The sequence below is a fragment of the Scyliorhinus canicula genome, chromosome 8, assembly GCF_902713615.1.
Source record: "Scyliorhinus canicula chromosome 8, sScyCan1.1, whole genome shotgun sequence".
NCBI lineage: Eukaryota > Metazoa > Chordata > Chondrichthyes > Carcharhiniformes > Scyliorhinidae > Scyliorhinus > Scyliorhinus canicula.
The window spans coordinates 18,862,752-18,878,000 of record NC_052153.1 but is presented as its reverse complement, the minus strand read 5'-3'; the positions used below and the strand labels follow the sequence as shown (position 1 = coordinate 18,878,000).

The following is a 15,249-nucleotide window of genomic DNA, read 5'->3' as shown; positions in this document are numbered from 1 at the left end:
ATTACAGCACAGGAACAGGCCCTTCGGCCCTCCCAGCCTGCGCCGATCCAGATCCTTTATCTAAACCTGCCCCCTATTTTCCAAGGTCTGCTTCCCTCTGTTCCCCGCCTGTTCATATATCTGTCTAGATGCATCTTAAATGATGCTATCGTGCCCGCCTCTACCACCTCTGCTGGCAAAGCGTTCCAGGCACCCACCACCCTCTGCGTAAAAAACTTTCCACGCACATCTCCCTTAAACTTTCCCCCTCTCACCTTGAAATCGTGACCCCTTGTAATTGACACCCCCGCATGAATCGCAAAAGGTTCGTTTGCAGGTGCAGCAGATAATTAAGAAGGCAAATTGAATATTGTCCTTCATTGCTAGAGGGATGGAGTTTAAAAACAGGGAGGTTATGGTGCAGCTGCGTAGGATGCTGGTGAGGCCACAGCTGGAGTACTGTGTACAGTTTTGGTCTCCTTACTTGAGAGAGGATGTACAGGCACTGGAGGGATGCAGAGGAGATTCACGAGGTTGATTCCAGAGTTGAGAGGATTGGTTTGTGATGAATGACTGTGTTGACTGGGACTATACTCATTGGAATTTAGAAGAATGAGGGGGGAATCTCATAGAAACATATAAAGTTATAAAGAAAATAATTTAGATAGAAGCAGAAGATTTGTTTCCACTGGCAGGTTAAACTAGAACTAGGGGCATAGTCTCAAAATAAGGGGGAGTAGATTTAGGACTGAGTTGAGGAGGAACTTCTTCACCCAAAGGATTGTAAATCTATGGGACTCCCTGCCCAGTGAAGCAGTTGAGGCTACCTCATTGGATGTTTTTAAGACAAAAATAGATAGATTTTTGAACAGTAAAGTAATTAAGGGTTATGGTGAGCGGGTGCATAAGTAGAGCTGAGTCCACAAAACGATCAGCCATGATCTTATTGAATGGCAGAGCAGGCTCGAGGGACTGGATGGCCGACTCATCCTGCTTCTTATTTTCTTACGTACAAATGGCAAGTTGTTGCATGACTGAAATTTTTTGATTTTTAAAAACCTTGTATTATAAGCCCTGCTTGCTTTTCGCAGCAGACTGTAGAACGCAGGAGGAGCAGTAGAATCAAGCTGTAACATCTAGCCTTCTACCAAGCCAAAATGGTTGAAGTTTCAAAGCCTTCTTTAAAGGTGTTTCCAATAGACGCTGAGTTTCAAAACTCATCTGAACTGCAGCTCCTGGGTTGAAAAACCCCCTCGGACTCGACTACAAACAGATAAACTGTTAACTATTCTGTTTGAGCTTTAATATCAAAGAAAAAGTGAAACTTATTTCATTCACTGCACCTTTCCTGTGTCACTGTGGCACATTGGTTAGCACTAATGCCTCGCATCTCCAGGGACCTGGGTTCAATTCCAGCCTTGGGTGACTGTCTGTGTGGAACATAGAACATAGAACAGTACAGCACAGAACAGGCCCTTCGGCCCTCAATGTTGTGCCGAGCCATGATCACCCTACTCAAACCCACGTATCCACCCTATACCCGTAACCCAACAACCCCCCCTTAACCTTACTTTTTTATTAGGACACTACGGGCAATTTAGCATGGCCAATCCACCTAACCCGCACATCTTTGGACTGTGGGAGGAAACCGGAGCACCCGGAGGAAACCCACGCACACAGGGGGAGGACGTGCAGACTCCACACAGACAGTGACCCAGCCGGGAATCGAACCTGGGACCCTGGAGCTGTGAAGCATTTATGCTAACCACCATGCTACCCTGCTGCCCCAGTTTGCACTTCCTCACCGTGTCTGCGTGGGTTTCCTCCGGGTGCTCCGGTTTCTTCCCACAGTGCAGGTTAGGTGGATTGGCCATGATAAATTGCCCTTAGTGACCAAAATTGCCCTTAGTGTTGGGTGGGGTTACTGGGTTATGGGGCTAGGTGTTGACCTTGGATAGGGTGCTCTTTCCAAGTGCCGGTGCAGACACGATGGGCTGAATGGCCTCCTTCTGCACTGTAAATTCTATGAAAAGTGAGGGCTTAAGTGGGTTGGTGCAGACTTGATGGGCTGAATGGCCTCCTTGTACACTGTTTGTTCTATGTTCTTTCCAAGGGCCAGTGCAGACATGATGGGCTGATTGGCCTCCTGCACTGCAGGGATTCCCTGATTCTGTCTGACGTGTGTAAAGTAGTGATAAACCTTTCTGAAAAGAGTGTGTGTGTGACTGATTTAAAAATTCATGAAAGCCTTCTTCTATTGACTTTGTAAAAACTGACCACAAACAAACAAGGGTTTAGGGTCACACCTCAGCCTTATCCAAATCAAAGCACACTGTTTGCGGATGGAAGGGTAGAAGAATTAGAGGCCAGGATTTTCAGTTCCTGTATGTGTCGGACGGGTTTGTTGGCGAGAGCGGAAAATATTGTGAGAAGGACTAAGTTGCATTGCAGCCCAGCATAAATGCAGGATGCAATTGTCCCTTCCCCTCTCAGTGACTGGCAACGTTTCCCACTGTTTAATGCGGGAAACTCATCATAATACATCAGCATGTCATTATCAGGCCCAAATGCCAGAATCATACCCCTGCATCAAATAATGCAACCATGGCGGAGTGGTGGCAGAATGGCATCATGTATGATTGGATTCAAAAGGCGTGTACCTGTCAAGCAGTACTCTAGGAGCGATTGGAGGTTAGCACAGTGCTTGTGGTGTGGACCCATATCTTCATGGAAGCGAGTGGGGATGGGGTTAAGCAGGGGCAACAGGGTGTGAGTTTGAGCAGATGAGGTAGTTGGGGGGGGGGGCAGGGGTTAGTGGAGGGGCGGGGGGGAGAGGGTTGCCTGGGAGGAACTTGGATGCAAAATGTTTCCCAGGTCTGGTAACTATGTCCGGCAAGTGAACTCCGAGGCTCCGAGGTGTGCTAGCAATGTGCAGATGTAGCCTTCAAATATGCAACCCAGATCTTCAATGTGGGGTTGACGAATCAGAAGCCGCCCGCCAGCGATATGGCGATTTCAACTAAGTGCTACATATAACATCAGAAGTTGCCACCATTGCCATCAGTGGGCTTAACGTAGAACATATAGAACATAGAAAATACAGTGAAGAAGAAGGCCATTCGACCCATCGAGTCTGCACTGACCCACTTAAGCCCTCACTTCCACCCTATCCCCGTAACCCAATGACCCCTCCTAACTTTTTTGGTCACTAAGGGCCATTTATCATGGCCAATCCACCTAACCTGCACATCTTTGGACTGTGGGAAGAAACCGGAACACCCGGAGGAAACCCACGCAGACACGGGGAGAACGTGCAGACTCCACACAGACAGTGACCCAGCGGGAAATCGAACCTGGGACCCTGGCGCAGTGAAGCCACAATGCTGTCCACTTGTGCTACTGTGCTGCCCATGTGCTACCGTGCTGCCCAGGGGCCGCTTTTTGTGCCCGAGAACAGACTCTGCCAATATTGAGACTATTCTGCCCAGAGGATTTCAGTCTGTCTCTCTCGCTCCTCCAGCTGTAATAGTTGTATTCAGTTAATTAGGAGAAATCCCGAATACAGCATAAATGAGCCACATCACCTGTCTCTGTGTAATTCTATTTAACATTTCGATACGTACTGGACAACTTGCATGTTTTCATCTTATATTCAGATTTTACGGTTTTCGCACTGTGCAATTCATAGACTCCATATTCTAAACTGACTTTTAGATCATATTATATCTTGGCCTTAATAGGGGCATAGAATACAAGAGCAAGGAGGTTATGCTGAATTATACAAGACACTAGTTAGACCCCAGCTGGAAAATTGTGGGTACCATGCTTTAGGAAGGGTGTGAATACATTGGAGAGAGAGCAGAAGAGATTTATAATAAAGAGGTCAATGAATCACTTTATGAATTTAATCCTGTTGCATTTTATTTTTCACTTTTATCGTTGTTGAATAAGTAGAATATATCCGTCTTCATTGTAAAACTACAACAAATTGTGCGTGCATTTTACAATTGTCAATTACCGTTGTTGATTTTTTAAAAAAAACGAACAGTTAATAGATGACTGGATTGAAGGTTGCACAGAACTGGGAATTCCTATCAGCGGAGACTTTAGTCTGATCAACATCTTGGGTGACGCCTTTGAGATTCGGCAGTGGAACACTGACGGTCTGCCCCGTGATAATGTTTCCACTGAGAATGGCATCCTTGTGAAGCGAGGCCATAGGTGGCCCTTGATGATCGATCCACAGGATCAGGTAACTATACAGCTTAAAAAACTTGTGGTAACAGATGGCATCCCATTCAGGGGCCTGGTACATCCCTCACCATGGGAATACTTTCAAAAGTAGTTTTCAGAATGTCCCTTTTTAAAGTAATCGATAGTGAATACTTGTAGCTAAAATCACAACTTGATTGCATTGTATAACAGTTTATTTGAAAGATATGTTGATTTGCAACTAAAAATGCATTGAAGATAAGAATTGATGTTTCTGTTCTAAATTTAGTGTGTTCTTTTATTTACCTTATTGTTTTCAATGAAATGTGCAAGCAACTTAGTGGATTGTAGAAAAATGTAATAATGTTTTCTCATTCAATCTGCTCTAACTATTGAGGGGCACATGTAGCGGAGTGTCAATTCTATAAATTGTCTAGCCGCTCTCTTCAGCTGCAAAAATGATGTGATTGTGTTAGCAATGCCATGCGGCCAGGGAATCTGTAATGTGATGTAACTTTCAAATAAACTTTCACAAACACATTCATTTGCGTGAATGCGGAAAATACAGTCGGAATCAGCAAGTGAAGAACAGACTAATTGTCGCAGACAAAAGCAGAAAATACTGGACAGTCTCAGCAGGTCTGACAGCACCTGTAGAGGGAGAAGGGAGCTAACGTTTCGAGTCTGGATGACACTTTGTCAAAGACTAATTGTCATGCCAGTTTAGACTCCACCCTAACTATCATAATAGCAGGTGTGTACTTTTAATGGGATTGGAACATTTTGGACATTTCTCTAACAGAAAAGCTTGAAAAAAAAGAGTTCTGTCTGAGTATTCGGTTTTATTTTCCGGAATAAGGTGGGTGAGCTTGCTGCATTGGTTGGTACCTGGGACTTCGATGTTGTAGCCATTTCGGAGACATGGATAGAGCAGGGACAGGAATGGTTGTTGCAGGTGCCGGGGTTTAGATATTTCAGTAAGCTCAGGGAAAGTGGTAAAAGAGGGGGAGGGGTAGCATTGTTAGTCAAGGACAGTATTACGGTGGCAGAAAGGACGTTTGATGAGGACTCGTCTACTGAGGTAGTATGAGCTGAGATTAGAAACAGGAAAGGAGAGGTCACCCTTTTAGAGATTTTCTATAGGCCTCCAAAAAGTTCCAGAGATGTAGAGGAAAGGATTGCAAAGATGATTCTGGATAGGAGCGAAAGTAACAGGGTGGTTGTTATGGGGGACGTTGACTTTCCAAATATTGACTGGAAACGCAATAGTTCGAGTACTTTAGATGGGTCCATTTTTGTCCAATGTGTGCAGGAGGGTTTCCTGACACAGTATGTAGATAGGCCAATGGGAGACGAGGCCATATTGGATTTGGTACTGGGTAATGAACCAGGACAGGTGTTAGATTTGGAGGTTGGTGAGCACTTTGGTGACAGTGACCACAATTCGATTATGTTTACTTTAGTGATGGAAAGGGATAGGTATATACCGCAGGGCAAGAGTTATATCTGGGGGAAGGGCAATTATGATGCAATGAGGCAAGACTTAGGATGCATCAGATGGGGAGGGAAATTGCAGGGGATGGGCACAATGGAAATGTGGAGCTTGTTCAAGGAACAACTACTGCATGTCCTTGATAAGTATGTACCTGTCAGGCAGGGAGGAAGTGGTCGAGGGAGGGAACCGTGGTTTACTAAAGTAGTTGAAACACTTGTCAAGAGGAAGAAGGAGGCTTATGTAAAGATGAGACGTGAAGGTTCAGTTAGGGCACTCGAGAGTTACAAGTTAGCTAGGAAGGACCTAAAGAGAGAGCTAAGAAGAGCCAGGAGGGGACATGAGAAGTCTTTGGCAGGTAGGATCAAGGATAACCCTAAAGCATTCTATAGATATGTCAGGAATAAAATAATGATTAGGGTAAGAGTAGGGCCAGTCAAGGACAGTAGTGGGAAGTTGTGCGTGGAGTCCGAGGAGATAGGAGACGTGCCAAATGAATATTTTTTGTCAGTATTCACGCAGGAAAAAGACAATGTTGTCGAGGAGAATACTGCGATACAGGCTACTAGACTAGAAGGGCTTGAGGTTCATAAGGAGGAGGTGTCAGCAATTCTGGAAAGAGTGAACATAGATAAGTCCCCTGGGCCGGATGGGATTTATCCTAGGATTCTCTGGGAAGCTAAGGAGGAGATTGCTGAGCCATTGGCTTTGATCTTTAAGTCATCTTTGTCTACAGGAATAGTGCCAGAAGACTGGAGGATAGCAAATGTTGTCCTGTTGTTCAAGAAGGGGAGTAGAGACAACACCGATAACTATAGACCAGTGAGCCTTACTTCTGTTGTGGGCAAAGTCTTTGAAAGGTTTATAAGAGATAGGATGTATAATCATCTGGAAAGGAATAATTTGATTAGAGATGGTCAACACGGTTTTGTGAAGGGTAGGTCGTGCCTCACAAACCTTATTGAGTTCTTTGAGAAGGTGACCAAATAGGTGGATGAGGGTAAAGCAGTTGATGTGCTGTATATGGATTTCAGTAAAGCGTTTGATAATGTTCCCCACGGTAGGCTATTGCAGAAAATACGGAGGCATGGGATTCAGGGTGATTTAGAAGTTTGGATCAGAAATTGGCTAGCTGGAGGAAGACAAAGGGTGGTGGTTGATGGGAAATGTTCAGACTGGAGTCCAGTTACTAGTGGTGTACCACAAGGATCTGTTTTGGGGCCACTGCTGTTTGTCATTTTTATAAATGACCTGGAGGAGGGCGTAGAAGGATGGGTGAGTACATTTGCAGATAACACTAAAGTCGGTGGAGTTGTGGACAGTGCGGAAGGATGTTACAAGTTACAGAGGGACATAAATAAGCTGCAGAGCTGGGCTGAGAGGTGGCAAATGGAGTTTAATGCAGAAAAGTGTGAGGTGATTCATTTTGGAAGGAATAATAGGAAAACAGAGTACTGGGCTAATGGTAAGATTCTTGGTAGTGTGGATGAGCAGAGAGATCTCAGTGTCCATGTAAATAGATCCCTGAAAGTTGCCACCCAGGTTGAGAGGGTTGTTAAGAAGGTGCACGGTGAGTTAGCTTTTATTGGTAGAGGGATTGAGTTTCGGAGCCATGAGGTCATGTTGCAGCTGTACAAAACTCTGGTGCGGCCGCATTTGGAGTATTGCATGCAATTCTGGTCGCCGCATTATAGGAAGGATGTGGAAGAATTGGAAAGGGTGCAGAGGAGATTTACCAGAATGTTGCCTGGTATGGAGGGAAGATCTTATGAGGGAAGGCTGAGGGACTTGAGGCTGTTTTCGTTAGAGAGAAGAAGGTTAAGAGGTGACTTAATTGAGGCATACAAGATGATCAGAGGATTAGATAGGGTGGACAGTGAGAGCCTTTTTCCTCGGATGGTGATGTCTGGCACGAGGGGACATAGCTTTAAATTGAGGGAGATAGATACAGGACAGATGTCAGAGGTAGGTTCTTTACTTAGAGAGTAGTAAAGGTGTGGAATGCCCTGTCTGCAACAGTAGTGAACTCGCCAACACTAAGGGCATTCAAATGGTCATTGGATAGACATATGGATGATAAGGGAATAGTGTAGATGGACTTTAGACTTGTTTCACAGGTCGGCGCAACATCGAGGGCCGAAGGGCCTGTACTGCGCTGTAATGTTCTATATTCTATGAACAAAGTTGGTGGCATGGGCAGGCCGGTGGTAGATGCAGTTCAATGCGGAGAAGTGTGAGGTGATACCTTTTAGTCTGAAGAACATGGAGATACAATATAAATTAAGGGGCAAAATACTTAAAAAGTGTGCAGGAGCAGAGGGACCAGGGTGTAAATGTGCATAGGTCATAGGTGACAAGACAGGGAGAGAGCAGTTAATAAAGCATATTATATCTTGGCCTTAATAGCTGCATAGAATACAAGAGCAAAGAGGTTATGCTGAATTATACAAGACACTAGTTAGACCTCAGCTGGAAAATTGTGGGTACCATGCTTTAGGAAGGGTGTGAATACATTGGAGAGAGTGCAGAAGAGATTTATAAGAATGGTTCCAGGGATGAGAAACTTCAGTTATGAGAATAGTTTGGAGATGTTGGCACTGTTTTACATGAGGAGAAGGTTGAGAGCAAAATTGATGAGATGTTCAAAATCATGAGGGACTTGGACAGAGTAGATGGGGAGAAACTGTCCCAGCTCATAAAAGTATTAAGAACGAGAGGACATAGATTAAAAGTGATTTAACAGAGAAGCAAATGTGATGTGAGAAAAAACAAATTCACACACCGAGTGGTTCAGGTGTTGAATGCACTGCCTGGAAGTGTGGTGGAATCGAAGCATTCAAGAGGGCATTAAAATAGAAACAATGTGCAGGGGTGCGGGGAAAAGGTGAGTGCCCAGCACTGAGAGCTTCTTCAGCAAAGCTGACAGGCAATCGCGCTAAAGAGCTTTAGCCATATCCATTGTGAGACTGCAGCCCAATGCACCTCTTCTCCTAGAGACTGCTTTCTCTGTTTGCCAGATGATTGCCAACTTATTGGAAGGCACTTTACCTGTCTAGCTTCACACACCTTCAATTCCACTTCCCTGGTCCAAGTCTTCACCATACCATGGGAGCAGCTCATGCAACAAAACATTGCACTTCTCGTGATCTTCAAGAGCAGCAACTGCGCTTCTCCAGCAATACCAGCCGCTTTCTCCTCCTTGCATGCTTCTACACAGGACAGCGGGGGATGGACACTAAGGTCCAGTTGGAAAATGGTGAGCCCCTCATCACAGGCAGGGGGCCGGCTCTCTGGACATGTCCAAATAGCAACACCTCAGGAGGGTAAAGTTCTCATGGTAGGTTGTTGCTGACATCTGCTGGAACAAGTCCTTTCCTCCCAGTGGACAAGATGCCAGTGGTTGTCAAGGCATCAGTAACTGGAAAACAACCTCACTTTATTCGACCTCCCACCTCCACCCTGCTTTTCCAGTGTTGATCTTTCACCTAGCCGTGTGCACTCTACTGTGTTGGGAGAAAGCAGAGAAAGTGTTCATGATAGATTGTATGGGAGGGGAGGAAAGGAAACCATTTGTAGACTGTGACTGTAAGGTATGGGTCCAAGAAGGGACTAGACTGAGGATCAATACATAGCTACATAGAAGATAGGAGCAGGAGGAGGCTTTTTGGTCCTTCGAGACTGCTCCGCCATTCATCATGATCTTGGCTGATCATCCAAAACAATAGCCTAATCCTGCTTTCTCCCCATACCCTTTGATCCCATTCTCCACAAGTGCTATATCCAGCCGCCTCTTGAATGTGAGTGTTGGATGTTCAGATGGATTTGTGAACGTGTTTGCAGGGAGACGAATGACTGGGCCTGTAAGATGCGTTGATCTGAGGCGGGAGGCAGAAGACCTTGCTGGAAAAGTCAGAGGGCTGAATTTTGCAGGATGCTGCAGTCACCCCCACACCACCTTCCTTGGATAAAAGGTCATTGGGGATCCTTCCTACTATGCTGACGGCTATCTGACAACCATTCAACACTGGGAGCATTGTTTATTGTTTTAAGGCGATACTTCTGCTCCGTCCTGGTAGCATTGTGGATAGCACAATTGCTTCACAGCTCCAGGGTCCCAGGTTCGATTCCGGCTTGGGTCACTGTTTGTGCGGAGTCTGCACATCCTCCCCGTGCGTGCGATGGTTTTCTCCGGGTGCTCCGGTTTCCTCCCACAGTCCAAAGATGTGCAGGTTAGGTGGATTGGCCATGATAAATTGCCCTTAGTATCCAAAATTGCCCTCAGTGTTGGGTGGAGTTACTGGGTTATGGGGATAGGGTGGAGGTGTTCACCTTGGGTAGGGTACTCTTTCCAAGAGCCGGTGCAGACTCGATGGGCCGAATGGCCTCCTTCTGCACTGTAAATTCTATATACTCTATGTACTATGTAAATCCTGACTTCGAGAATCACAGGCCAATCGATGGCCAGTCGCTCTGTAATCCCAGCAGTGCCAGCTGGGAAAAGTGGCCACAGCTGGAACAGTCAGTCCTACCACACCAAGGAGACCCAGAAGTGTGCGAGGTTGGGCGTTTTGTTAGGGGGTGAGGAATTCTAACGTGCCCAGGGAGCCCCAAAGAAGATGTTCCATCTTCCTTGCCCAACATTAGCCTGAAGAGCTGGAACTGTGGGCTTCCTGCATGGCAAAGCTTCTCTCACCTCGAGTCAGGTACTGGCTGGGGTGGGATGAAGCCCTAAAATGGCCATGAATTGGACACTTCGAATCCACAAAATCCATAGAATCCTTACAGTGCATAAGGAGGCCATTTGGACCATCGAATCTGGAGCACCCCTCCAAAACGGCACTCTACCTAGGCCCGCTCCCCCATCCTATCCACATAACCCTCCATCCACCCCACCATATCCCTGTAACCCGATAACTTAACTTGACCTACACATCCATGGACACTAAGAGGCAATGTAGCATGCCCAATCCACCTAAACTGCACATCTTGGACTGTCGGAGAAACCCACAAAGCCATGGGTAGAAAATGCCCATTCCGCGCAGGCAGTTATCCAAGGCCGGAATTGGTCCCCAGGTTTCTGGCGCTGTGATGTATCGAGAAAGTCCATTCCCATGCATTGAGAATGTCCATCCTCATGCATTGAGGATGACAATCCCTCTGCATTGAGAATGTCTATTCCCCGTGTATTGAGAATGTCCATGCCTGTGCATTGAGAATGTCCATCCCCCTGCATTGAGAATGTCCATCCCCGTGCATTGAGAATGTCCATGCCTGTGCATTGAGAATGTCTATTCCCCGTGTATTGAGAATGTCCATCCCCGTGCATTGAGAATGTCCATCCCCATGCATTGAGAATGTCCATGCCTGTGCTTTGAGAATGTCTATTCCCCGTGTATTGAGAATGTCCATGCCTATGCATTGAGAATGTCCATCCCCGTGCATTGAGAATGTCCATCCCTGTTCATTGAGAATGTCCATCCCTGTGCAATGAGAATGTCCATCTCCATGCTTTGAGAATGTCCATCCCTGTGCAATGAGAATGTCCATCTCCATGCTTTGAGAATGTCCATCCCTGTGCAATGAGATTGTCCATCTCCGTGCTTTGAGAATGTCCATCCCCGTGTATTGAGAATGTCCATTGCCTGTGCATTGAGAATGTCCATCCTCGTGCATTTAGAATGTCTATTCACCGTGCATAGAGAATTTCCATTCCCCGTGCATTGAGAATGTCCATCCCCGTGCATTGAGAATGTCCATTCCCGGCATTGAGAATGTCTATTCCCCGGGCATTGAGAATGTCCATCCCCGTGCATTGAGAATGTCCATCCCCGTGCATTGAGAATGTCTATTCCCCGGGCATTGAGAATGTCCATCCCCGTGCATTGAGAATGTCCATCCCCCCGTGCATTGAGAATGTCCATCCCCGGGCATTGAGAATGTCCATTCCCGGCATTGAAAATGTCTATTCCCCGGGCATTGAGAATGTCCATCCCCGTGCATTGAGAATGTCCATTCCCGGCATTGAGAATGTCTATTCCCCGGGCATTGAGAATGTCCATCCCCGTGCATTGAGAATGTCCATTCCTGTGCATTGAGAATGCCCGTTCCCCCTGCATTGAGAATGCCTGTTCCCCGTGCATTGAGAATGTCTATTCCCCAGGCATTGAGAATGTACATCCCCGTGCATTGAGAATGTCCATTCCCGTGCATTGAGAATGTCTATTCCCCAGGCATTGAGAATGTACATCCCCGTGCATTGAGAATGTCCATCCCCCCGTGCATTAAGAATGTCCATCCCCGTGCAGTGAGAATGTCCATCCCTGTGCAATGAGAATGTCCATCTCCATGCTTTGAGAATGTCCATCCCTGTGTAATGAGATTGTCCATCTCCGTGCTTTGAGAATGTCCATCCCCGTGTATTGAGAATGTCCATTGCCTGTGCATTGAGAATGTCCATCCTCGTGCATTTAGAATGTCCATCCCCGTGTATTGAGAATGTCCATTGCCTGTGCATTGAGAATGTCCATCCTCGTGCATTTAGAATGTCTATTCACCGTGCATAGAGAATTTCCATTCCCCGTGCATTGAGAATGTCCATCCCCGTGCATTGAGAATGTCCATTCCCGGCATTGAGAATGTCTATTCCCCGGGCATTGAGAATGTCCATCCCCGTGCATTGAGAATGTCCATCCCCGTGCATTGAGAATGTCCATCCCCGTGCATTGAGAATGTCCATCCCCGTGCATTGAGAATGTCCATTCCCGGCATTGAGAATGTCTGTTCCCCGGGCATTGAGAATGTCCATCCCCGTGCATTGAGAATGTCCATCCCCCCGTGCATTGAGAATGTCCATCCCCGGGCATTGAGAATGTCCATTCCCGGCATTGAAAATGTCTATTCCCCGGGCATTGAGAATGTCCATCCCCGTGCATTGAGAATGTCCATTCCTGTGCATTGAGAATGCCCGTTCCCCCTGCATTGAGAATGCCTGTTCCCCGTGCATTGAGAATGCCCATTCCCGTGCATTGAGAATGTCTATTCCCCAGGCATTGAGAATGTCCATGCCCGTGCATTGAGAATGTCCATCCCCCCGTGCATTAAGAATGTCCATCCCCGTGCAGTGAGAATGTCCATCCCTGTGCATTGAGAATGCCCGTTCCCCCTGCATTGAGAATGCCCATTCCCGTGCATTGAGAATGTCTATTCCCCAGGCATTGAGAATGTCCATCCCCGTGCATTGAGAATGTCCATCCCCGTGCGTTGAGAATGTCCATCCCCCCGTGCATTAAGAATGTCCATCCCCGTGCAGTGAGAATGTCCATCCCTGTGCATTGAGAATGCCCGTTCCCCCTGCATTGAGAATGCCCATTCCCGTGCATTGAGAATGTCTATTCCCCAGGCATTGAGAATGTCCATCCCCGTGCATTGAGAATGTCCATCCCCGTGCGTTGAGAATGTCCATCCCCCCCGTGCATTAAGAATGTCCATCCCCGTGCAGTGAGAATGTCCATCCCTGTGCATTGAGAATGCCCGTTCCCCCTGCATTGAGAATGCCCATTCCCGTGCATTGAGAATGTCTATTCCCCGTGCATTGAGAATGCCATTCCCTGTGCTTGCATTGAGAATGTCCATTCCCCGTGCATTTTGAATGTGCATTCTGGCGCATTGGGAATGTCCATCCCGTGCAGCGGGGAATGTGTCATGAAGACTGTCATGAACCTAGTTGACGGAAGTCTTGCGGGAATATGCCATTCCGGTGACAATCCTCTCTGGGGACCTCACCTGGAGTACGGCTGCCGTTGAATGCAAACTGAGGGCCGAATCTATTGAGTATGATAGTGAGCTCATGTGCATGAAGCCAAGTGGAGATCTTTGGAATGTGTTGTGCCACAATTCTGTGGGAAGTGGTGGGGATGCTCATGGTTGTGGAAAACGTATCTTTGTTGTCTTGACTCTGGAGTGAAATCTACCTTTTTATTTGAAGTACAATTTGTATGTTAATTCATGTTTAATTTGTATTGGTTCTAGTTGATAAAAAAAGGGAAACACTGTTGGTAATTTCTTCATTTGAGAGTTGTTTGGTAAAGTTTGGTTTAACGTTGCTCCACAGGGATCGTAAGACCATGTTTGATCGTCTTCTGTATCCATGAGCTAGCTTTTAATAACTCACTGACTTCTCATCTCCATTTATCCACCCTCAAAATGCGTTCCTCTTTAGATTAGACTCTTCATCATTCTTACAATGTGGACTATCTCATATTTTGCTTGTCAAGTCACACTGCAAATTTCTATTCCTTTTATGATTCACCTTACTATTACTAGATTTGGCTCTGGAAGAAAGGGTATAGAAAATAAATGGACACTATTGGACAGGATGTCACAAGTTTATTTATTTTTTGTTAGATAGCATACATATTTATACATATTATTTTTTCACATGGTCAATGGAACTGAATGTAGGAAAAACATATTCCTGGCTTTTCTTCCCCTTTCAAACAACGCAACAGTCTTTTCTGACAATTCTTCAGCTCTCATGTTGAGGCAGATATTAAAGCGCATCTGATTAACTGATGCAGTGATGCAAACAGTGACTTCCTGCTGGCCGGGAGTAAAAATTGATCAGCCGCAAAACACATTGTGATGGTAACCTTATGGATGTTAGTGAAATCCAAGTGATAATTCTCAAACTGTCAATCTGTCCGGGCTCTGATTCTACACACTATTCTTTCAAAATCAAACTCCAATTGAGAATAATTGCTAGTGAAAGAGTAGCAAACCTCGACACATTTGTTTTAAAGATGTTTACATTTTATGTCAAGTCTTTGATAATGCGTTCACTATTATGATTTTTCTACATAGGCAAATCGCTGGATAAGAAACATGGAAACTAAAAATGGCTTGAAAATAATAAAGCTCACAGACTCTGGCTTCTTACGCACATTAGAAAATGGTATTCGGCTTGGCATGCCGATACTGTTAGAAGAGGTAAATATATTCTACTCAATGTGTTTTTAATCTCACCCAAATAAGTAACTCAGCAGCCAAGCATTATTCAAATCATGTCACCAAGTATACAATCGCTAAAGCATGCATCGTAAACCCATGTAAAAATGACTAAAGATATTTGGTTATTGTACTTAAGATTTCACCCATCAGACACCACACTTTGTAGATGCAAATCAACAGTAAGAAGTTACATGCTCACATTTACAAGGAGATATGTGCGTAATTTAGAGTGTCCCATGGCCCAGTGGGTAGCATCCCTTCCTCTGAGCCAGAAGCTCCAGGTTCGGGGCCCTCCCCGGGACTTGATGGCCTTTAAAATGTGGCTAAACGGTTTAAGTATGAGCCTGAAAACTCCTTTCAACATGCCAGTGGCGAGTGGTAAGAGGGGGGGAAACTCTTGGCCAGCCATGCTTGATGCTGAGTTGTGATCCTCAAACTACAAGCCCCTGGTGACAGGTTAGTGATCTGCTCCAGCTGAAAACTAGCTAAGGCAAGAGATGGAAACTGCCTTGTACTCCACTAGGGGTGGAAAGAGAATCAACAGCAAACAACATGCAATA

At 45.8% G+C, this 15,249-nt stretch overlaps 1 protein-coding gene across 2 annotated transcripts in view; it reads left to right on the top strand.

Moving 5' to 3' along the window:
* Window positions 1-15,249, top strand: part of dnah6 (dynein, axonemal, heavy chain 6) — a 389,182-nt gene that overhangs the window by 270,558 nt on the left and 103,375 nt on the right. For both annotated transcript variants that reach the window (XM_038804236.1, XM_038804238.1), the window contains 2 exons: window positions 4,028-4,231; window positions 14,543-14,668. In XM_038804236.1, the coding sequence (XP_038660164.1) occupies window positions 4,028-4,231; window positions 14,543-14,668 (330 nt within the window). The remainder of the gene's footprint in view (window positions 1-4,027; window positions 4,232-14,542; window positions 14,669-15,249) is intronic.